Source organism: Sitophilus oryzae, unplaced genomic scaffold, assembly GCF_002938485.1.
Source record: "Sitophilus oryzae breed Bouriz unplaced genomic scaffold, Soryzae_2.0 scaffold_177_pilon_pilon, whole genome shotgun sequence".
In the NCBI taxonomy this organism is placed as follows: Eukaryota; Metazoa; Arthropoda; class Insecta; order Coleoptera; family Curculionidae; genus Sitophilus; species Sitophilus oryzae.
The window spans coordinates 6,068,630-6,095,248 of NW_022146479.1; the positions used below are offsets into that span (position 1 = coordinate 6,068,630).

General features: G+C 32.0%; 1 protein-coding gene and 1 long non-coding RNA gene across 4 annotated transcripts in view; one reads left to right on the forward strand and one right to left on the reverse strand.

Moving 5' to 3' along the window:
- LOC115882155 (lachesin-like) overlaps nt 1-26,619 on the forward strand; it is a 450,816-nt gene that overhangs the window by 404,334 nt on the left and 19,863 nt on the right. For both annotated transcript variants that reach the window (XM_030900029.1, XM_030900030.1), the window contains one exon: nt 15,662-15,830. In XM_030900029.1, the coding sequence (XP_030755889.1) occupies nt 15,662-15,830 (169 nt within the window). The remainder of the gene's footprint in view (nt 1-15,661; nt 15,831-26,619) is intronic.
- Nucleotides 1-26,619, reverse strand: part of LOC115882156 — a 136,163-nt gene that overhangs the window by 73,213 nt on the left and 36,331 nt on the right. The window contains exon 2 of one of the 2 annotated variants that reach the window (XR_004050155.1): nt 19,101-19,184. The exons of the other annotated variant lie outside the window; for it this stretch is intronic. This is a non-coding gene — a long non-coding RNA (uncharacterized LOC115882156). The remainder of the gene's footprint in view (nt 1-19,100; nt 19,185-26,619) is intronic. 2 annotated transcript variants of the gene reach the window in all.

Sequence of the window (26,619 nt, forward strand, 5' to 3'; positions counted from 1 at the left end):
GGAGCTATTTTAATGTCCTTATCACAAAGAAAATAACAAGTATAAAATATATACAGGGTGATTTAAAAAATATTTATAAAGAAAAATAAACAATAAATGACTTTTATGGCATAATTTGTTAATATAGTTTTAATATAAATACTTTATAAGTTAATGTCATCTGAGTTAATGTCATCTGCAAAAAAAACATGTCTAAAGTAAATAACGAACGTATATTTTTTGCCAAATTCCCTTCATTTTCCAGTGTTTTTTATTTATCTTGATATAAGCTTCAAAAACAAACGAGTATAAAGTAAACACACGGAGTCCCTCACAAAGGATAAATAAATTTAGCTAATACTCTTCTGCGTTTTTCTTTCCTTTCTTTGACATGAAATAAAATCTGGCTAATTTTTTCGCAATATTACAACATAATGTATATCCAGAGAAAATCCATAACGGTGTACATTACGCCATTAAATTTAAGGCAAAGAAGAGCGAAATTTGTGAAATTTACGTCTACGGTAGGGGATAACTCTCAAAGTTTTAAGCCTCTACTTTCAACTTTCCAATAACACAAAAAAAAAGATATTTAAGTTAGATAAAAGATCGTTTACAACTAATATTCACCTTATCTTTTGAGTGCTTACACTGAAAAAAATAATAGCAGCTTGAACAGATTTTTATTTAGTAAAAGAAGATCATGGATTGACTTTTGATGTCCACTGCTTTCGTTAGGGTTTTCGGAACCGGAGCCGTTTTTTGGAACCGGGAATTTCAGTACCGCGCCTCTTAGGAACCGGGATTTTTGGTAGATTTGGTACTAACTATTTATGTTTTCAATGATGGGCGCAGTTCATCAATTAGAAAGCAAGAGATGGTTTTCTAAAATAAAATCGATAAAAATTGAAATTTTTAATGAAAATATCAAACTATTAAGTAAGTCATGAGAAAATTAACATGAATACAAATATGAACACAAGCAAAGAAAAAAATATGGATACCGATAATAATTGCTAATGACCATTATAGGAACTTCAAAAGTACTTGAGAAGTAGGAACAATAATATATATCACTACTTATTTAGAAGAGTTGATTTCGACCGCTAAAAAGTATCTATGGCTTCTCGCATGTAACAAAAAATATTTTTTAATTATTGTTACCGAAAGTAGGTACCGAAAGAAACAGGAATTAATAATTTTAATAGTATCTGCTAACTCCCAGTGATCTGAAAATATTATGTTTCTTTTATCGAGATTTATCAGCTCTGAAAATATTTGCACTTATTTAAGACTCACCCTGTATATATTATATATATATATATATATATATATATATATATATATATATATATATATATATATATATATATATATATATATATATATATATATATATATATATATATATATATATATATATATATATATATATATATATATATATATATATATATATATATATATATATATATATATATATATATATATATATATATATAATCAGGGAACTACCCTAATGCAAGGTAAACCAATGCAATGCAAACAAACAAACAACAAACAAACGAACAACGCTTTATTGTACAAAAAGCCAAAACAGCTTCATCGACAAAGCACTCACAAACAACAAAATCACAAAAAAATACAAACAACAAAAAATACACAATACAAATAATACAATTCAAAAAAATTTAAGTCTTTAAAATTACAAAAAGAATATACATGGACAATTTTAGCAGTACACAGTAAATAGATATGATTTTAGAGTTATAAAATATTAAATACTTGACCTTTGACCAGTGTGTGAGATGATCAAAATTTTAAAATTCAAAATTGTTCATAATTAAACATCAACAAAAATGTCGTTTACAGCATATAGGGCTCTCTCCAGTAAGCATGATTTTAGAGCTTTGCGAAATGCGGGAAAGAATGAAAGCGACTTGATATCCAAAGGCAGATGATTGTACATTTTTTTGGCATTGTACAGTATTGAACCTTTAACTAGTTCTGAGCTCGGGGTTGGCAGATAAAGATCGTGCTCTGCATTCTAAGTGGATAGTTATGAGATGGCCTTTCGGGAATAGCAGATATGTGCTTGCGGATTAAGCAAACGGATTCAAAAATGAATAAAGAAGGAAGAGTCAGTATTTTCAAATTTTTAAAGAAATTCTGGCAGTGAGTTCTACTGTTCAGTCTCAATAAATATCGAAGTGCTCTCTTTTGAAGTCTGAAAACACGATCAAATTTTGTTGCGCAGCAAGTACCCCAGAATGGAAGGGCATAACGAAGATATGACTCAAAAAGAGCATAATAGACTATTCTAGAGGTTGAGAAGTAAAGTTCCTTAGAAACTAATCTTAGCGCAAAACAGGCAGGCGCTTAGTTTCTTTGATAGAGCTTCAATGTGAGAGTCCCATTTTAACGAGTTGTCTACAAGAAGTCCTAAGAATTTCACAGAGTCCACGACGTCAATAGTAGTGTTATTAAGTACAAAAAGGTTGTATAGTACTTTTATATGACAAAACTTTAGTTTTTGATAGGTTGAGGCATAGGAGATTAGAATCGCACCAAGACTTAATGGTGCGTAAGTCATTGGATATAGTATCATATAGCGCCGCAACATCTGGGCCGCTCCAAGTGAAACTAGTATCGTCCGCAAAGAGGCAGATTTTACCGCTAATGTCTAGATTGCAAATGCCATAATGCAGTGGAAAAGCAAATATTGTTAAGAATAAATAATAAACTATAAAGGGAGCCCGCGAAGGCTGTTCGAAGGCCCCATAGTTATATATATAATATGGCCAGTCCGATCCTGCGTCGATCCGTTCTGTAAATACGGGGTATCGGTAAAGGGTAAGAGGAAAAACGAAATTCTCTATATACGAGCAATTCATCGGCGTGCTATAAATAGTTTAAATAACCATTACTTACTTGTACAAGAATTTCCATAATACCTAATCAGTTTTATTTTTTACAACGTTTTCCACGTAAATGATAATAATTTTTATAAAAATTAAAAAATTAAAGTAACAAAAATTTAATAAAATCACGCACTGTTTTCCAAGCTCGGTCTACTCTACCGTTGTATAAAAATTAGGATAAGCATGGAAGGATTCTACCATATCTTCTAAGAATTATAAGTTTAATTTTTAAATTATTTTCATATTCATTAAGTCCAAAATGCTGCTACTTCAGTTCTTTAAAAATGCATTAAAAATGTATTCGTTTTTGGACTTGTATGCTTTGCTTCTAGACCGACGATATTGTAAATATATGGTTATGAACATCATATTTTTTAAATTTAATTGATTATCTGTTTGGGTAATATTCAATTCCATTTTCAAAATTTTAAACACTAAAGGTTGCTATCTCCAGAAGTATATTTTTATTTCTTAATTCTGCAAGACGAATATCTGCTATCTCCCTATTATGTCTGAAAAAATGATGTAACACGAAATATAGAGTTTTATTGTTCCCCAGCAAATAAAATTCTTATCTCTTTATCATATTAACGCATGAAAATACTTCCTACTGATGTACATATTTTTTGTACCGTTTTTTTGCTCTCCTGTAAAATTAGGAATAATGGAGTTAGCAGTTTATCACATTTCACCGACGATATGTTTCTTTTATCGAGATCTACCACCCCTTAAAATACTTGCACTTATTTCTCGGACACCCTGTATATGAAATACGGGGTATTGTTAAGGTTGTTTTCTTCAGATTTTGTTTAAATATGAAGAGTAATATTCTACAAAATATTTTTTCAGCCCAACAAAACCACTGATTTATGAGATACTTAACTGTATATAAAAAAAATATAGACGTATCATGCATGGAATACAATCTAAGAACTGTTCTTTATTAAACAAAAAAACTAAAAAGTAAAGAAAATAATTCCCACTAATGCTGAACTACTAATGAAAAAACACATTTCGAATATGCTTAATTCATACATACAAATTGGACAGTCAGCGAACTGATTGGTAAAATTTATCTAAAACAATGAATCGCATTTAACAAATTTCATCGTAACTTTGTTTCTGGCAGTAGTAATGAAAATTAACCTAAATTAATTTATTTACAATTAAATTGACCTAAATAATTTGATAGAAAATAATAAAACTCTTTCTGAAGAAGAAAACCATAAATACCAATAAATACGATTTTAATAGTTAGTTCTCACCAAAAAACTCTGACTATATCGGGTAACACATCCTGGTCCAAATAAAATCTCTTAATATTGTAAGAATTATTTAAATATAGCGCCAAAAACTAGGTTGACAACTCCTTCCTGGAAGCATATAATTATGGGTAGTTTGTAGTTATGGTGTTGTTAGTTGTTATGTATTGAGAAATAAACAAAATTGGAGAATAAAGTATAAAAATTACTTGAAGTCATTTTTATTGTAAATACAATAAAAATTAAGGCTCCCCCTTTTATAATATTTTGTAAGTGTTGTATTTTGCAGATATTCCGACATAATTTTACGTGACATTTAATTCTAATTTAATTTCAATATTATTTTACTTGAACTTATAAAAATTAAAATTGGAAATATCAACGACACACTACCAACTGAGACATTTAAAAATATTTCTTATGTCAATGGATATTAAGTTCTTTTACTTTCATTGGACATTATTTGTTACATAATCTGTCGTAATTTGACAAATTTAATGTTGCCATCTTTTCTGACCATTAAGATGACGAAGTAAGCTTAACAAGTTTAAAGCCTATCGACTGAACCTGAACGTGAAATTTATACCAAAATAAATTTATTTAGTTTCTTTACCGACCGCAGGCCTTTTCCTTTCTATTTTGCGAAGCAAATTTTGGAAACTTTCTTCGAATATTGTATTTTCATATTTAGGGCACCCCAGAGTGAAAACCTTTACAATTTATACTTGAATGAAAATTCTAAATGTTGTGCCTTTCTCAGCCGATGTTACAGCAAAATTTCTACGTCACTTTTGTCTAAATCATATTGTTGAAGTTTCCTAAATCCATACAAAGTTACTTGAAACGACGATAGCTTAATTTTAAAAGCGATATCTAAGATTAACAGCATTGAAGACATTTAAAAATTAATTGATAAATTTTTTAAATGGGTTTTACTTTAGTGTCAATAAAACCAAAGAATATAACAATATAATATCAATATATTATGGAACGACCCTTAAAGTGTATCGTTCATATTATCATAGTCGGTTAAACTCTAAATTGAGAATTCATTGTAAATTCACAATCCAATTCACACAATACACTGTTCAATTTGCACTGAACAAGAAATTACTCAATTTCTTGTACAATAGTGTGGAACAGCTTTAAGGGGAGCTTACCCTTCTGTGAAACAATGCACGTAACATGGCCTTGTCTTTCGCCATGTAAAATCATAATACGAAAATATATAATAATTAATTTGAATTTTGATGGTATTACAGGTAATTCTACAGTTCTAACTATTACGTTTTTGGGCATGTCTTTAAATTCTGTAATTAAACCATTTTTAACATTTCATGTATATAATTATATTTTATAGTAAAAATGAAAGTGTAGAAGTTTGCTATACAAACAGAGCGATCAAGTAAAAACAGATCAATAACCTTGAGCACCATATATGTATTTACCTACAGTTCACACCAAATAAACTTTTAGTGACGTGATTAAGCTAACCGGCACAGCGTTGCCCACTTGTACATATTTTCTTTTAATCAAAATATTTTAGGAAACAAAAATAAATTAATTATAAATATATAAACAGTTATTATTTACATCGACAAAACTCACCTTCTTAACAGCACTTACGGGGCATAAAGGGCCATTACTACCACTTTCCCGTTCAAAATATTCTTATTAAGTTGCGATGAGTTTTTTACGACTATTAAGCTATTTTTTACACTTCGCACTAAAAGAGGTCCTAAAAAGAACAATGTTAGACGGCAAGCTCTGCTAGTAGACATTTGCAAGCTTAAAGTATCACAACACTATTTATTTAAACCAAAAACTCGTAATACAGAACTAAAGTATCAAAACGAATGATAATGTCAGAAAATAAATAAATAAATGCGGCAACTTGACTGTATACAGCAGAGCTACCACCTGAATCCCCAGACGAAATTAAAATTCCAGTTAGTCAGCACGGCGCCGAATATGGCCATGGTTGGCAACAATGAATTTAAAAATGGCGCCATCGATTACGTAACTAAAAGTTTAATTGATATCAAATATAGTACACCCATTAAATTAGTGCTTGAATAAATAATTAAGAATAAAAAACGAAATGGTATTCCATATTTGGTTACTTTCCTCCAAATAAACAAGATTTAGCCAAAAATCTGAAAATAGCCTATCAAAGCAAGAAATTACAATTGAATAAATGCGAAATAAAAAAGCGTGCATGTCGGCGCCTAGGCCAGCGATATTTATCGCTTTTAGAGGGCCAAAGCTTTTCCTAAACGCGTTTTTACCATTAAACGCTGTTTAACTACGTACTGCATAAATTTGTTTTGACAGTTTGATTAGTCGGCGTACATACATGTCCGTACCACCGCTATTTTAAGCCGGAAACTTTTTCGGATACGTAATCTGTACCCGGCTTATTAAGCGAGTTAAATTGCGTCTTTTAGCATTAATTAAAAAGTTTTTCACCGCACGGTTGTACGGACAAAAAACATCAATAATCAACGACCCAAAAGTCAAATTATCAACAACTTCCTCGCAAAAATTGAAATGTTAAATGGGCGATTCGATTCCAACCAGGGGCGCGTATAAAAGAGGGGTAGTGGGGGTAATTAACCCTCCCAGAAAGGAATTTATAAACAAGTTAAAATGTTGCCATAAAATAAATTGATAATTCTAATCAAAATAGAAATTCCAGACCAATCCAAGTTGTTTTCCATGGCCACAATACCTTTAAGTAATTTTTTTTAAAATTTAAACCTAGTATTTTTATTATTTAAATACTGCTACTACCCCTTCTAGACTCGATCTCTAGATGCACCACTGATTCCAACTGTCATTTTTATGTTCTCTATAGGTATACCACCGCATAATAGGAAAAAACCGGCGTTAAAGATGGCTAGGGAAAGACAATCGATGAATATTTTGACGAGGTCGATCTCTAGACGTCACTTACAAAACATTGACAAGCACCTCATCACTGAGTGCACCGAGACCATTCGAGCCATGAAATTTGGTACGACATACATTGTCCGCGTGTCGAAATGGAATCAATTCACTTAACTTAAATTAGACAGTTCAGGCAGACAGTGCCGCATTTGGTGTTGCGCTAGCGTCCGCTGAACGTCGGGGTTCGAGTTCAATGGGGCGGACGCGACGCAAACGCGACGCGACGCTAGACGCTCTCAGCCTGAATGTACCTTTATATCGGAGATGGAGAACTTACCTCTGCAAAACCGTCTCAGATACTGACTTTTGTCAAAGCATATAAACATTTCCTGTCTAATATGAAATTAAGAAAACCGCCTATAAATCAACCGCGTAAAATGAAGGCCTCCTGTATTAACATACACGAAGAAACGAAAGGAATAAAGTTATGGAATAAAGAAATAAAAAATAACAATACAGAACCACCCAATTATGTATATTTAGATATCTTGGATAATTGTTCTTTTCTTTCTGTGATTGCGATATTATTTTATTAGAATAAATTTTATAACCATAGATGAACACGCAACGTGCTCGCAGAGCAATACTGATATTTTCAAAACGATAAAAAAGGTTTCATTAGTTTGCGAAGGCAAGTCTGCCTTTATTTCCTGTGGCTTTTCAAGCGATAAAAATCTTTAATCGATTTACTAAATAAGCCCTTTCTTAAAGACGATTAGAAAAGTCTATTTATTTGCTGATATATAAAACAATTCAATTAAATTATAATTAATAAGACTTATAAAAACACCGCTGGAAGGCAATTATTGTTCAGCAAAAAACTAACTCAAGTAATTTAGTTGGTGTGCCCTACTAACTTTTTTAAATAAGCACTTTTTATAATGATAAAATAGAAAGCATATAAACAATGTGTCAATGGAAATATTAAGAGACATAAAAAGGTTAAGAAATAAAGTTGTAATTATTGTAATGGTGGGTTCATACAGCCAAATAAAATAAAATAAGAATAAAATAAAATAAGAAATAAGGAATTCTTATTTGTGTGCGTTCATACAGTCAAATAAAATAAAATAAGAAATATATATTTGCTCATGCGCAGTACGATGAGGCTGGATAAAAGTTAACTTTTACGATTGTTTATAGTAATTTTACTATTTATAGTATATTTATTTATTCGTTGCCTACTCTATTATACATTTTACTTATGTCAAATTATAAAATAAATTAAATCCAAACTGAAAATATTTGTAGGTTAGAATTAAGCGTGCGCAAAGCCGTTTTCACATAAAATAAAACAAGAAGTTAAAAGATAAAGACTTCTTATTTTATTTGTTATTTTATTTGGCTGTATGAACGCATGTACGGTATTCCATATAACCAACTTTCTTATTTTATTTTATTTTATTCTTATTTTATTTTATTTGGCTGTATGAACCCACCATAACAGGTACTGTTACAATAATGTATAGTATGAGAAAACAAATCAATGCCTATCTTCAAAAAAAAATATCCAGGTATTTCTCCACTGGAAAAAATTCTACAAACTAAAATAGGTATTTTTGTAAACACCGCTGCGTTGCTCCAACGGAGCCCAATTTTGTCAGTTTTTATTGGTAAAATACCACCAATAAAACAAATTTACCTAAAGGACAAGAAAATGCTTAACGTTTCAGGAGGTATATCTCCTCCCGTCGTCGGATGCAAAAAAAACACAAAAAACAAGGGAAAACTATTTAAAATACCTAAATACAACTATTCAAGGACATTTTAGTTTTTTTCAACAAATACGTCTATTAAACTTAACAATTATTATTACATTTATTAACAATTAGCATTTTATGGTCCGTTATGCAAATTTGTTTTATTATTAAAATACCGCTGACACATTGGTCTCAGCGGTATTTTACAGCGGCTCTCTAAAGCGGCGGCTACACGACAGCGACTTGCCTGCACGGTATAGTTTGCCCAAACTAGAAGGAACACTGTGCGGTGTCCACACGATGCAAGTAAGAGCGTACATTCGTCATTATTTTTATTCTGAATTTGTGGTTCCGTTCGTGGAAATGTCAAGTGACGAATTATTGTTTTATTGCTTATTATTAGAGAAAAAACAGCAAAATAAACGGTATAGATCGAAATGGAGTAAAAACTGGCTTTTAAGCGGCGGCTACACGACAGTGACTTGCCTGCACGGTATAGTTTGCGCAAACTAGAAGGAACACTGTGCGGTGTCCACGCGATGCAAGAATTATTGTTTTTTATTGCTTATTGTTAAAGCAAAAACAGCAAAATAAACGGTATAGATCGAAATGGAGTAAAAACTGACTTAAATAGAAAACCATTTTCATATACGCATCATTTTTTCTGTTTCTATCGGAATAATCTTTCAATTTTATCTTCCATAGACATAGTAACGATCAATATATTTCAATAAAATTCGTCATAAACTCCTTATTGGAATAAGTACGAATATCAGACATTTTCTAAGAGTTGATAACTAATAACACAAAACCCACAAAACTGTACCTTGAACTCGCTGATACCGTCTACACGTATGATATCACCGCACAAACTGGTTTGCGCAAACTAAAATCTTTAGCAACGCGACGTTTACGCAGGCCGCCCTTGTTGGTTTGTGCGTGCTACCGTTTTACCGTCTACACACAGCGAGTTCCCGATACAAACAGGTTTGCGCAGGTAATCTCGTGGTAAAGCTTGTACGTGTAAAGGCCGGCTACACGAAAGCCTGTGCTTTCGTCGTCTTGCTGAGAGTTTTGGTTTGCGCAAACCGGTTTGTGCGGTATAATTTGTGCATGTGGACGTGGATGACAGCCTTCGGTTCTGTAAACACGCCGAAATAACCTAAAATATTCAAGTATTTTGCGATAGTAGTGAAAATAAAATAAAAGAAAAGTGATAATGGGCGATGTACGGACTTATCCAAAGACATTTATAACCGAATTTATATATTTCTGCTCGTAACTCGTTAATTAGGTTGACATGCGAATAAATCCTCCTTTTCAGAAATCATTTTTTACTCCACTTCGATCTATATTGTTTTCTTTTATATTTCTTCAGTAGCAAACAGTAGAAGAATGCACTTAAAATAAAAAAATCGTCGTTTAGCATTGCTGCGAATTCTCAAACAAAATTTATCGACAATTACCACGCCATAACCACACTGTGGTTTGCGCAAACCGAAAACATGCTTGCAACGTGTAGCCACCCAACGGCATTCCGTCTTAACTGCGCAAACTATACCGTGCAGGCAAGTCGCTGTCGTATAGCCGCCGCTTTAGGCACTAAAGCAGTATTTACAAAAAATAACTATATCATTTTGTAGTTTTTTTTGAAGACTTTTTTGAAGAAATGAATCCGCTTAGAGGTATAGACAATCTTTTAAATCAATATCTGTTTGATACTAAAACTATTTTATCGCATGGTATATAATTTCAATTACTTTTACCGCTAGTAAAATACGTTTTGAGGTATAAATATGTATATAATTCCCGATAAATTGACACTTTGTCGGATATTTCTAGTATTGAATATATAGACATAACTGATAAAAGAGGGATTAAAACAACGGGCAACTACTGGCAAACAACTGTACAAAAAAACAGAAATAAATAATCACAATACTCTACAAATATGAATAATTTTAATCCCGGACCAACAGTTTTGGTGAAGTTTAATCAATAACTTTTTGTAGTGCCAAAAATGTTACGAATATTAAATGCTATAATAATTTAACGTAGAATACTTATAAAAATTAAAACCTAAATATCCACGCAGATTCAAAAAAACACAAAAAAAATTCTCATCAAATTTAAAGTGTTATATTTTTTTATTTTAAGCGCTATTTCCATGAATTTTTTAGCTATATCAACTTAATTAGCAAACTCAGTTTTTTATAAACTTTATTATTTGGCTTATTATATCTCTATGCAATAATTTCGTGTATAAATTTTCCTAAACCATTATTTTTCGGTCAGAACCATGACTTCGAGTATTTAGTAAGAGCAAAATAAACTTTCCACAAACAATTTGCAGATTTTTCAATTATCATTACTTTTTGATGCTACTTTTTAATATGAAGGCTTTGTTAACTATTGTCGTGATGTCAGATCGACAGTTACATTCTGTATACCTATGATTGGATGAACTCTAAAATACACTCGCATTTTTACCTCGACACTTTGATGCCATTTTCTTGTTTGCTCTTCGTCCAGAGCCATGTCCAGAGCGGTAGTTTTACGCTTCCTACCACTACCCGCTTTACGCTTCTTTCTGCTAGTTTGTCGAAAATTATTATCTAAAACGTCCCATTACCCTTTTCTAACCACTTCACTAACCACATTTTCATAATTTCGCCCATGTTCAACAATAGCAACGGCTTTTGCACAATTTTGTATACTAAGAACCATATTCAATGGTAGGTATACAAAATGTAATTGTAATTACATTACAACAATAGTTAACAAAGCCAACTTTAAAAAAAAAGCATATTAAAAAATATCATCAAAAAGTAAAACCAAGGATGTGTTGGCATGAGCTAAAAAACAAAATGCTCACGAGACATGGTTCCGACCAAAAAATAATGTTGTAGGAAAATTTTCTCACAAAATTATTGCACAGGGTATTTTAAATTTAAGGTAAAAAACAAGCTATAATAAGTCAAATACAAAAACAAAGTTTATAAAAAAAATAAGTTTACTAATTAGAGTATATTTATATACAGTTTGCCAGAAATATTACGAAAATGAGGCTAAAAACTAAAAAAAATTAATACTTTAAATTTGACAAAAAAAAACTTCCGTTGCGTCTTTTTGCATGCGAGTCTATTTTTATATAACTTTTGTTTTTTTTTAAGCAAAGAAGGTCATTTGCCATTTGGAATGTTCTGTTTTTTTTTAATTATATAGCTACAAATTAAATAAGACCTAAGCTAGTGGATATATGTTTCTATGAAAAACGTAACTTTTTAAACTGATCCTCAATTATCGAACAATTGCCACTGATCTGTTAAGACTGAAAATAAATTGCCTCGACTTGGCAGCAACATTTTTTTGTCTTGTATTCGAGCTTTCGCTACGTAGAATTGCAATGTAATCCTCCTTGATAACGGAAAGTATAAGAAGTAACACAAAACCTTTAGATCATATAGAGCCTTTTTTACTAAGCCCTTTGCCAGAATTGTTAATACCTACTAAATGGAAGAATTTTTTTATTTCTATTAGGAATATTCAAGAAATTATATTTGGAAATAGAAATTTTGGTATATTAGTCCAGGGGGCAGTGAAAAATTTTCGGAACTTTCCCAGAACTTTCCAGAAGAATGAAAGTGACTCTAAAGTCAGTTCCCTCCTCAACGTGTTTTGAACATTTAGTATTAATTTTGATATTTTATGCTTAATCTCCAAACACTTTTTTTAATAAAAAATGATTTATTTTGGCAAAAATTAGAAAAAATTAAGCTCTACCCAAATATAAAGAACTTTGGGATAGTTTGCACTAAGATTTTATTCTATCCCCGCCAGAAAATGTAATGAGGGTTGACTGTATTTTAATACAGCGTATACACAATATCAGTTAAAATATGCAGATGAAATATAAGTTGAGAGAAATATGTACCTGGATATGTCAGGAAAATGTTTCGAGACTACAAACCTTTATAATGGATGTTTAGCGTTCGGAAATCTTATTCTGGCAAGCAAAAGGGTGATTTAGTGGAGAAGAATTATGTCTTGCAGTGGAAAAGAATAAAACCGGAAATGGCGAAAGTTGGGGCCACGCCTGGATAACAAAAATGAATCACGGATATAATCCTTGTTTCCTTTCCAGTAATTTATTTTTCTGGAATTCGGATGCAAATGTTTCCCTCAGCTTTCCAAAGACGCGAGATTTCAGAAGGAAGGAAAGAATACTTCGAATTTCTTACTGTTTTTTTCTTCTGTGTTTTAATTTCGTTATGTTTCATTGCCCCCACAGGGTTAACATTTCTATAATGCCACTTCACTCGGTTACATTACGCGTAAAGTTAACAAACTCTGGAGTTCTGTTATGTTTCTGTTTTTTCCAGAATTTCACAGCACCATAATTACTGCTAAGAAACAAAGTTTAGAATTTTTTTGAAAATGTATATCGGGTGATGAATTAGAACACAGAACACGTGGTTATTTTTTTAAAGAAACTATATTAAACAACAATACTAATTAATAAAATGTTCACATAATTATGTGATGGGGGATTTCCATTCACCGTCAAACAATACCCCCAAATGATTGTAAAATCCACGCCTTACAATACAAAGCTGTTAAGGGGAGAATCTTTTTCAATTCACAGAGATGTCGTTTTCAGTTCATCTAAATTTCTGAATTTAAGATACCTATAAAAACGGTTTTTGAGTGTGCTCCACAGAGAGAAGTTGTTCGGCGAAAAGTCCTGTGTATATATTTTCCTTCTGTATACCCAATAGACGAGAGTCAATTTTTTCTTTTCTTCAACATGTAGAAGAATATTGAAGTCCTTGTTGTTTTCTTCCTGTTCATTATTTTTGTCTTCACGTTTCCAGGTGCTTTATACCGTACATTTAGTTTCAAACCTCTGGTTTATTTCTTAAACTACTGTTTTATTCGGTATAGGGCTGTCTGGAGACCGAGCTGCGAACATTTCTAAAACAGCGGGATTACTATTTCCACCAAAATACCGTTTAACCTAATCATAATTATTTTATTACTCCATTTGGTACCTTCGAATTCTTGTAAACAAAATGTGACATCGAATTTGACAATGACAAAATCACATTTTTGCTGGTATTTTAATTGCAGCTTTCTGGACCGTATTATAAATTTTACTTTAATGGTACAGTTTTGCAAATAACTTTGAAATGCCTCTTCAATATGTAACGAAATTCTAGACAAAAGTACAACTTTAACCGCGTCTTCAAAAAAGTATATCACAATAAGTAATTATTTTTGCATAAAATTATCTGGGGAGATAATATTATTTGACGTTATTAAAATTTATATGGGATTTCCTATGTCCTAAGTTCCAATGCACAACATAGCATTCACATTGTTAACCAAGAAATAAACCAAATACATAGAAATTTTTTCTTCCAAGACAATTATATGAACGAATGACCCGTGCTGCAGGTCAAATTAATATTAGTTATTCTCAATTTAAGGTAAAAATCTAGAGAAAAAAAGAAATAAATAAAAACGTGTCGAGTCGCTTTCATTTCTCGTTAACGTAAAACCGCGTAAGTTCAAATAAATCCAGAAAAGCGTCAAAAAGTTGAATTTTCCCTATTTTTTATCAGCTTTCGGGCCTTAGCAGACTAAGAGTACACAATTTCTAGAGTGGGAGGTTTTAGAAGAAAAAAATGTTTATCGGGCAGGCGCAGGAGTAATCAAAATTTGTAAAAAATGTTAAAGATGTTTAACGTTAGGTAGAAAAAAGAATTTCAGATTTTTATTACGTCAAAGAGACGAGGGAACAGCACACAAAAAAATTGAGAAATGCTAATTATGTAAAAACCAACAAAGCCCAGCAGAAAAGAGAAATTCAAAGATATTTTATATAGTCAAATTAAAAGTTTTACCTGGAACATTTAATAATCCTAAAGATTTAAGTAAACTGATGCGGTGGGATTCTATAAACTGTCCAAAGTAATTTCTTGCTAGTGACTCACACTTACTCGACCTTCTTGCCAAAAACATTTAGTCCATCATACTATAGGTGTCAAAAATATCATCTAGGTTATTTGTTATTATAGAGCTTTAAACCTTTTATTAAAGAATATGTTTTTCCTAAAGTTCAAAAAATACCTGTACTGAGGATATTTTTTCCTAAATTCAACGTTAATATTATTCTCTATCTCCTTGTGAAATACGTCTTCCTAAAAGATTTCTCAATATTTCTGTTAGCCAGCCTCACTAAAATAATATGTTCCGAAACAAAGTTTGGCAACTTTTCCTGAAGTTTCCCGAACAATAAACTTTTATTAAAAGTATTTTCGAATCTATATATGAATAGACTACAAAGGTAATTTTCTATGGAGGGGTACGAGGTGGTAAGGCCACAGAGACACATATTCTAACATAAAATTATTCGAAATTCTGTTTATATTTATAGAAAATACAGATCTTCATCAGATTTAATAATTAATTATTGAACGTGGATAGAAATTGAATTTATACTTACATGAAACATATTATTTTAATTTAAAATAAAATTTAAATGCAACTTGAAAGACAATTCTGCAGAAAGACTATAAATGTACTAAAATTCTTGTGGTATATATCGCAGCCTTCTATGTCACAAATACAACATATATAGTTTAACTAACTTTGATTGCAATAAACAAAATTTGGAATAAAACAGCAAGAGATATTTTAATGTTATTGTTTTTAATGTAGAGAAAGATTTTGTTAATTTTCTCAGGCATGGGATTTAATGGTACATAAATATTTGTTAAACATTTTCGATATATTATTTATATTTTGTAAAATTCTTTGTAATTTTATATATCAAACTTTCTTACAGGTTATAAGCTACGATTCAAGTCGTGGAGGTGTTAGTGTGATAACAGAAAAAGGCGAAGTGACCACTAGCTTTCTTTTGATCCAGCACGCTGATCTCTCTGATTCTGGAAAGTATTCATGCAGCCCTTCAAACGCAGATGTCGCCAGTGTCAGGGTACACGTCCTAAACGGTAAGTACTCTAATAAAAGTATCTTTAAAAACCGAACAAATGCTACCGAGATATACAGACATGACAGACAGACAGACCGGCGAACAGACAACAAAGTGACTCTATAAGGGTTCCGTTTTTCCTTTTGAAGTACGGTACCCTAAAAAGATGAAGTATTGATCAAGATTTCTTGGAAAAATTCAACTGTTTCAGCGTTAAACAATTAAAGTCAAATGTCGAAGAGTGAATTAATTAACTGTAAACAATCCCCTTAAGATGGCGCGCAAAAACAGACCGCAAAGTTTTCTTCCTTAGGGTTTTGCCAAGTCCAGACCTGAACTCTGGATACAAGAAACTATTATTGGACGACATTAGTATGTCGCAAAAACTTCAAGCGGAAGTTTATTTGATATCCTTCCTTTTTGAACCGGTGACAGATTTAACGTCGACTTTTTTCGCGATTGGAGAGTTTTTACTTGAAAACTACGCTTTAAAATCCAATATAAGGAAACGTAGAGCTTTGAAAACCCCTGTTCCGATTATTCAATTTAATAAAGTATCATTTAATCGCTATTACAGACCCTAAATCACAAAAGAAGAAAATATTATAATAATTAAATAATTGATTGTAAGAAAAACAATCAGAAACAAGCATTTGCCGGTAAAAATGAAAAAGGAAGATTTCCCTCGGTTTCAAATATCTTTCACCTACGTTATAAGGCTGAAGTTGCTTTCAAATATAATTTTTAAGTTGATGGTTTTTTAAGGTTTTATGGAAAAACAACACAGAGAACAAGTATACAAGAAGTCTCTCAAAGACAAGACGTGACATTGGATATATGATATAAAACCAAGAATAAATAAAAATACCTAATGAAAAATAATATCTGAGCATTATTCTTATGATATTTTTAATTATTTTTATTTCATGACCTTCCTACAAAAAGATAACACTATTGAAAAAGAGATTTAAAATTTTATTATTAACGTGTTAAATCTTTACAATTTTTGGAAAGTCCAAGGTACTCAAAAATGGATTTTGAACAAAATAAATTAAAAATGATTTGAAATTTAAAGTAAAAGAAAACTAAGAAAGGTATAATTTGATTCAAAAGTTATCGTTTACCGGACATAGCCTAGGTACCTTAAATGAATAATTCAGAAAAAGTAGGTAAGTTAAAATGGAAGATATCTATAATATTCCTGGTTCAATATTTTAAAGAATACCTAGTAATTTAAAGTAATTTATTAAATTCTTATTGAATAAAAAAAATGTGACTTTCTTTACAGCGCTTTCGGATGGAGCAGACCGTCCGGGTGTTTTTATATTAATGTGTTTCTGTTTATGGCCGTCATCCGGACGGAGCATACGCGACTCATGTGAAATTGTTCATATAAACTCATGGTACTTGCTCGAAGTCGCGGATGGTCCGTCGCGGACACTCCGTTCCATCTGAAAGCGCCTGTTAACTATTTATCACTATTACAACCTGTTAATGTCGACATTAAGCGGAGAACGGACTTTAACCACCAGATCGGGTTGTTCACCACATACGACTCGGAGTATTGTAGCTAAACTCTTAGATTTTTGCAAATTGTAAGTTTTGGGTTCGTTGAAGGACTATTAGAGCTACAACTTAAAAATATTTTTACAAGATACACAGTGGCCCAAATAAATAAAAAATATCAAAGTTGTATTTTTTTAAATGGAACACCCTGTATATTATTACATTTTTTGTTCCTACGATTAAAATAAAGGTAAATTTGATTAAGGTTTACCGCATTTTAATCTTACCGTTTTTGAAATATTTAGGGTTTTGTCAAAATAAAGTAATAATTTTAATGCTTTATTTCTCCAGGCGTATTTAAGTTTTTAAAACCAAATATTGTACTGAACTATTTCTATTTACTAAATTTTGTGTTGCAATAATAAAAATTATACTACCTTAAACAGAGTGTCTAAACATTTATTTTAAATAATAACTAGCTATAAACGGCAATAACTTTAATTTAAATGGAACACCCTGTATATTTTATGATAATCAGATGCACAATTTAATTGTCTATCAAATTGTATTATATCATTTTTTACCTATGTCTTCAGGTTTTCGTAGAAAATGCATTTTCCTATAATTTAGACCTCAGTTATCAATATACCCATGGAATATTGACATTTTTGATTATTTTTAAAGATGTAACAAATTTTTAAAGAGTACACAGATACTAATATTTTCGATATAGTTCATTTATGTCATTAAAAAAGAAAAAAATGTTTAAATATTTGTAAAAGAGGACCAATTAATATGATTCCAGTATTCAAACTACATTAATTGATTGTTTGCGTTGATTAATAATAATTGCTCCAAATACTAAAAAACTTAATTTTGTATGTGTATTAGACAGTGTGGTAAAAAATAACACCTTAAAAATTGTATTTTATTTTTTGTCGGATGCTTATTTATAAGAACAGAAACGTTCATATTCATAACTTGGTATTATACTGATTTCTGATTCCAAATCCACATTTATTTAGAATAATTTATTAACTAATACAATTAAATATGTAATTAAATATTATTTGGGCGGAAATAATAGTGGTAATATTATCGTTGGCTGGTAATATTATCGTTTTTAGAACCTGTACATTTGTTGCTTTAAAAACAATCTAAAATGTCAATATTCCATGGGTATATTGACTAATTATAAGAAAATGCATTTTCTACGAAAACTTGAATGGATAGGTAAAAGTGCTATAATACAATTTAACGGACAATTAAATTGTCCATCTGATTTTCATAAAATATACAGGGTGTTCCATTTAAATTAAACAAGTTATTGCCGTTTAAAGCTAGAAATTATTTAAAATAAATTTTTAGACACTCTGTATGAGGTAGTATTATTTTTATTATTGCAACACACTAACTGATCAATAATTAAACTTCAGAAAATATTTAGTATTAAAAACTTTGATACCTTTGGAGAAATGAAGCCTTAAAATTTTTACTGCAATTTCACAAAATTGAAAATATTTCAAAAAGGGTAAGGTTTAAGGGTGATAAACCTTAATCAAATTTAGCTTTATTTTAATCATAGAAAATAAAAATGTAATAATATACAGGGTGTTCCATTTAAAAAAATGCAACTTTGATATTTTTTATTTACTTGGGACTCTGTATCGTGTAAAAATATTTTTAAATTGTAGCTCTAATAATCCTTCAACGAACCCAAAACGTACAATTTGTAAAAATCTAATACTCCGTGTCGTATGTGGTGAACAACCCTGTATACTACCTAGTTGTTTCCGATATTCTCCGATGGTAGCAGCACCGACGGGGAATGCACCTTGAGAGGGTTGACGTACGGAACCCTAAAAATCTATAAAAAAAAGTATACGTACTGTAAAATATATCATTTACACGATAATGTGGATCATGAGAAACATAGCATTTATGAAATATTTATTCTTGAAAACTCTGAAGAATGTATTTTTATTTCAAAATATTTTTTATTTAATATTTATCATGGAAATAAGTCATTTAGAAACATGGCCGCATATTTTATAAGATATTTAGCAGCGTCAAGATTTTAATTCGGAAAACAAGAAGTAACATTCATTTCTCGGTTTGTTTTCTCTGGAAATATTAAGTTAGGCGAATCATATTTCCTTGGAAGTTTAGCTATTTTTCAAGAAATATTAGCTGCAATTGCATCTTACATTGGCCCATATTAAATGCATAGCTCACGTTTGTACATTTGCACGAAACCTACACTTTCCTTTTATTGTGTCGCATAAACTGTTTAAATTTATGCTGTTTATACAAACTACTATTTTAGAGTTTAGCGTGTTGCAAATATATTTATAGAAATATTTTATAAGTGATATTTTTACTCTAGGAATAGTAATAAGCTTATTATACTAATACAAATTAAAACACTTAATAACAATTAATTCACAACACTTTACTTTTAACATTGGACGCGCATTTCTCTAATCTCGCGCATAGCATCATCAACAGATGATTAAAACTGTTCTGTTCAGTCACTGTATTGTGGTAAATTATTGTGATTCGATTCCCTAAAATCGTAATGCCCATCACTAGTTCCAACCCCCAACTGTAATTATACTAATGCGACCTATTATGTTGAAATATGTAACTACAAAAATCAGTATATGGCAATGGAATTTTTGAATAAGCTTCACTAATAAATTTCATTGCGTTGTCTCCAGCTATATCACAAACGTAATGGATGGTCATAATATTAATTAGACAACAAGCTTTTTGATAACAATATGTCGACCCTTTTGACCTTTTTTGTCCCACACAAGCAATAATTACAACTTTGTACCCCAAAGTAAAATGATTCCCCCATTTCCATTCCAAATTAAAATTTTCAACATTAAACCGACCAGAAATAAATAAATGGGCAGTTTTATAGGCAATATTTAAGTTTAGTTTTTCGTTGTTTTTTTTCCAATTTGTGGTTTTCTGTTTGTGTTTTATTGTCACTGTCAATTGCAGCGTCGAATAAATTGTTTTTAGTGGAAAACTACTTTTAACGACCACCATATACGGTTAGCCTCTGTTGCCATAGTTTACAATTTTACCGGAATTTGTCTAAACCACATAAATATCTCGTTTGTACTTTATTTTCGAATATTTTGATGTAAAAAAATAAAACCACTAAAGCTACACAGATTTTTTTTCAAATTAAATTTAAATAAGGCAGAAATTACATACATTTAAATCAAATTATTAAAATACAAAGATTCTGACATGATTGTGAGTCAAACAATTCGACTCCTCTTATTTCTTGATTTTCATTATATTAATTTTACAAAGTTCTGCTGTTTCAAAAGTCAAGTGTAGGTTTATGCCTAAAAAGATTTCTGTCAACTGTCACTGTTACTGTCAAGAAATTTAGTGCAAAAAGTATATGTGAATTTCTCGGAAATACCAATAAATAGCCCTCTTATTCGATAGTCAAACAGCCTTAAGATCGATTAACTCAGTGGCCATCTATTCGAAGTTGGTCAAAGAATGTGTAGAGAAGCTGAATTAATTAGATAAAGAAAATAAAGTTCTCCTAGTCTGGGTGCCGGCCCACCAAGGAATAGAAGGTAATAAAAAAGCGAACAATCTAGATAGAAAAAGAGCACAACAGTCCATGGACCACAACCTGTTCTGCTTCCCAAGTGGAAACCAACTTAAAACGGAACTAAAGAACCTGGAAGACTTCATCCGCAAACTAGAATGCGGATTCCAGAATGCTTTGGAATTCTCCAACGGTCTAAAACATTCGAAGGAATTTCTAAGTGCTTACGACCGAGAAAAATAAAAAAAAATCCTTTATTTAAGTAAAAACAATCTTCGGATTGTCGTGAGGTGTTTACACAGGACATTGTCTCCTCAATGAACACCTCAGTTGATTAACCCTCAAATGGCGTGGTGGATTTTTGTAACGCTTATGGCGTTTTGTCCGACGGACCCCAATTGTTTTTTCAGTTAAAAATACATGATGAAGAGATTTTATAAAACGCTTGTTATTGTAACACTGTTTATAATATTATATTCAAACTTGTGAACAAACAATTTCATTAATTTTCAACAAAATAGTAAGAACGGACACAAAAATAAAGTAAAACGCATTTTTTAGTAATTTGTGACAACAGAAATATAACTTGGCTAAGAAACCCATAGAAATTAAAAACATATATATTTTATGATTTTACCGTATTATTAAAAGTACAAACAACTGAAATCTGAAGCTAAAATAAACATAAATTATTTTCAACAAAACTGCAAACATAACTGCTGTACATAACTTTTTCAAATAAAGTTCATGCTAATATAGGATCTGCATTTGCCGCACATGGATCTTGCACATTTGATTCATAAGATTTTTGTTTTTTGTCATTTCTTCATTGACATATGGTTGCCATATACCACATCTCTTTCTTTTCTGGTATTTATTATTCAATTTTCTCTCTTCTATAAGTAAGAGATTCAGAATCGGAGATATGGTTACTCTTCGGAGAAAAATCAATGTCTCTCTGATCTTCATCTCACTTAAGCATCTTTAAGTTCATTAAACCACTCAATTAACGCTTCCTCAAAATAAGCGTCCCAGTGAGGCACACTTTTTAGACAACCCACCATCCTAATAATGAAACATTCTTGTTGTGGTGGTGCCACACAGACCCCAATGAAACTTTAGCCCCCGCTGGTAGGAACAATACTTGATAAAATCAAGTGCGCCTTGGTATCCTGACTGAAAGGTAAATGGCGCGGCGAGGCCTAATTCTAAAACGTAAACATTTTACAGAGGTTTAAATAGTGCTTAGGGTCCGCTAGACCCCACCACGCCAGTTGAGGGTGAAAGCTAAGAAACAACGGCGAATACAGATTCTCTGAGGATATGGTGAGGATAATGGGGAAAAGCCAGAACACCTCATTACTGGGTGCCCCGAGACGATAACTATTAGTGCCATAAACTTTTGTACACAGCAACTAATCTGACCTAACCAACTGAGACTGTTTGATGTGTTATAACTGAAGAAAAACAAATAATGGTGATATCATTATCTGCAAATACTATTTCCATTGATCCAAGCATATTTAATAAAACAAGATAAATAAACTTAACCCGAACCACTGAGAAATGAGGTAAACAAATGTGCTAGGTATATACGCAAATTATACGAGTAATCTGAAATGTATAGCTCGAATAGGATTTAACCAGGCTCGACCAACCGTAGCCGTCTAGCGTAACAGAGTGAACGTTGTTTACAAAGTCATGCACTATCCATCAGTTCCATGCCATCTCTATCAACGATTTGTCGAACTTTCAAGTATTAAATCGCCAATTTGCGTTTGGAGAACTAAATGCACGGTTGTCAGATAGACGTATCGATATTAGGACAAAACATTATTCTAAAAACAGAAATAGGCCAATAAACAAGGGTTTCCAGTAAGTTTAGTAAACTCGGTCGAAGCTTTCAAGCGAACTACTTCACCCGGGATGTTCATTAAACTTCCAACTTATCTATTGTTTAGAATAATTTGTATTATAGTTTTGTATATTTTTCAAACGTACATTATAGATTGAATGGTAGGAAGGAAGTTAATCATCACGGCATTATAGATCCATTGTGTCCCCCTTTATTGAGTTACTATAATCATAGAGTCTCAGTCATCATATAGTCAAAACTAGTACATGAGACGATTTTACAGAATCTATCTCCGATATCAGTCGTATCAATGTTTATGGTACGAATGGTGATGATGCTCGGTGCACTCAGTGATGAGGTGTTCTGGTGTTTCTCCATGGTTTGGAGAGCTTAGCTTCAATCTACTAAGGTGTTTATCGAAAAGACAGTGTCCTGTTAAAAACCCTCTGAAAATCTGATGATTGTTCTGTTCTTATTTATCGATATGATTTATGCTATAAAAATCGGAGATGAGCTGTTGGAATATGTAGCGGAATTCAATTACCTCGGCACTTTGATTTCGGAAAAGGCCAATATCGACTCTAAAATTCAGCACAGGATTAGCAGCGCCTCAAGAGCATTCTGGAAATTAAAAGTTAGTTTTCTACAATCATGACTTGAGCACAAAAACGAAACTTGCGATGTACCGAGCGATAATAATTCCCGCCATGTTATATGGAAGCGAAACCTGGGTGCCGTACCGCCGACACATGAACGCACTAAACAAGTTGCAACAGAGACATCTTAGACAACTCTTAAGAATAAAATGGTTCCATCATGTCTCAAACGTATCGGTCCTTGAAAAAGCTAACTGCGAGAGTATTGAAGTCATGATTACAAAGTCCCGTTTAAGATGGGCTGGTCACGTATGCAGAATGTGCAGAATGCAAGAAAACCGCATACCAAAATCTCTGCTTTACGGTGAACTTGTGTACGGTAAGAGGAGGCCGGTGGACAACTCAAAAGGTTCAAGGATATTTTCCACGAAAACTTAAAGGGAATTAACAAGCAGAATGAGTGGGAAGAGGCAGCTCACAATAGAACGGAATTGAGAAGAATTGTAAAGTCAGTTAAGAGCGACAACCAAAAAGTAAAGAGGCAACAAAGCAATGAGATTTTTGAATGTCTTGAGTGCGGTAGACAGATAACATCACGTATCGGGCTTTTCAGTCACAGAAAAGCTCATGAAAGGAAACGCCTTGCGTGACCATCTTCTGATGCGTATCAAATACTCGTCAGCGAGTAATGGCGGTATGTATGTATGTATTTATCGAAGAAAGTGTTTGGGTTTCCTTGGTTTTAAGTCCTGGGAAATTACTTCGGGTGTCTTAGACCGTTTGAGGATTCTCCTCAAACTCCAGGTTACGGATGGAGTCTTCCAGGTTCTTGAGTCCCGCTTTAAGTGAGTTTCCACTTGGGAAGCAGAACAGTTCTGGTCCAATTAGAGTCGCTTCTTTTTTAGCAAGACCGTTTGCTTTTTCATTACCTTCTATCCCATGATGGACTGAAATCCAGAGTGGAAGGACTTTATTTTCTTTATCTAATTTGTTCAAGTTCTCTAGGCAGTCTTTGACCAACTTGATGGTTACTGAGTTCATGGATTTTAAGATTGCTTGACTATCGGATAAGTTGGCTATTCCTTATAGGATAGTTTGGACAGTTCCGTTTTTTCAAAAGTAATTACTTATGAATCCTACATAAGTATAATCATTTTTTTCATGCTTTTTCAAATTTTACAATTTTTAAAAATTGAATAAAATTAAATACTATAACATTGATTCATGTTATGAATCAGCATCATCATTCTACTGCTAATTATCATGATACCTCCCTTGCATATCCTACTTTCATTTGCACACATGTTTTAAGACTACTTATGCTGCTTAATTCAATAGGCGATACTAGTGGATGGGCGGGTGACCGGTTTGAAACTCCAACTCTGTTGTCCAAAAAAAGGCAAAAGTGTAAAATCTATTGACACACACTGCTCATTCACGCCGGTTCGAGGTAAAATTCAAAGTAAAATAACTCGGTAATTTTGGATATTTAAAAAACGGCGAAGGGAAAATATGTTTCTTTTATCGAGATCTATCAGCCCTGAAAATATTTGCACTTATTTAAGACTCACCCTGTATATGCACTACCTACTGTCAGTAACCCTAAGACGTTTAACTCACATCTCATCAAATTAGGATTTATTTTAAATGCCTAATCGATTTTACGGTTCTGTTGGAAATATATTCCCTGTATATTGAAAAGCAGGTCAACTTTACGCCCACGCTATTAGAGTTACAAAGAAAATTCCCAAAGTTTAACCCGCTCGTTTTCTTAATGATGCAGAATTGTTTCCTTCCTAAAAAACAATAGTATCACGCCCATTATTCTACTAAATCATTTTGACTTGTATTGAAAGTGGTTTAGATAAACAAAAGGTTGAAAATAATAAAAAGGGGAAACAGCGAACAGGGCAAAAGGCAAGACGTAAAAAGTCATATTCTCGGCAAGCCATTTCCTCCAAGGAAGAATAATTAATCAAAGAAAAAAGGCCGCAGCGCAAATAGACCAAAAATAAAATAATCGATTATCAATTATTATACATTTGGCTTTTCTGAATGAAATGAAGTAAGCCAAGGAAATTAAACCAGTAGAAATAGGAAATTTACAAATCAATCACGACATAATTGAATTCTTCCGCCGACGGCATCCAGGAAACTGATTAACTATCTATTCTCGGTAACAGTGGCGTCTTCGGAAACAGTTCAAATGTATTTTGTCAATTTTTGACGACTTTAGCTAAATTACCTCGAAAAGGAAAGTCGTACTACCCTAGATATTCTACAAGTAAAACACGACATCAAATTATATTTTTCCAATAATTCAGTTACAAAAACGTGTTCTGTAACTAAATTATTGGTTTTTGTAAAATGGGGATACCCCAGAACACCTCATCACTGACTGCGCCGAGACGACAACCATTCGTGCCATGACGTTTGGTACGACTGATATCTGATATCTCTGTAAAACAGTGCCAGATACTGGCTTTTGTCAAAGTCCTGGTACTGCCATAACACAATAGATTTCTTTCTATTATTTCTATTTATATTATCTATTTCACATTCTACAAACCTCGTCAACTCAATGCAAGTGATGGCAAAATGGGAAACTTTAAACGGCGGCAATTAATATTTTTTCACTCTGCGGCTTTATACAAGCACGAACGAAAAGTTATTACTCTTCAAACCAAAAATATGTAGATGGCGCCTCCTAGAATTAGGAGTAGTATTGATATCGAAATCAATTTTCTCATGTCAAAAAACTCCCAGACAGCAACTTTCATGTAAATATCGATATTAGTTCAGAAATGATGTGAAAAAAATCGAAATAAAAATAAAATTTCTTTACCCTGCATCTCCGAAACGAAGCTTTTTAGGATATACATTTTTACGTACTTTTTCACTTATTTTGATCTGCAAAATGTGCTGCCGAAGTTTCCCGAATATAACTCAAACCACCCTGTATATTATTCTTCTTGTTTTACTAAATAGTGAAATATTTGTTACATAATCAAAATCATCTAGTTCACACTATAATATAGTCCGTCTAGAAAGTATCCGGAGAAAAGAAAGCAAAATTACAATTATCGATATATATTTATAGGACTTGAGTTAAAAAAAAATATAACAAATTATTAATTTTATTTACTTATACAAACTCGATTTAACTCCAAACACTTAACTAAACGTCCAAGTAAACCCGAAACTAGGTCCACACCATAATGTTCAGTGGCGGTAGTCCAGGCCTGTAAAACTGAGCGAATCAAAT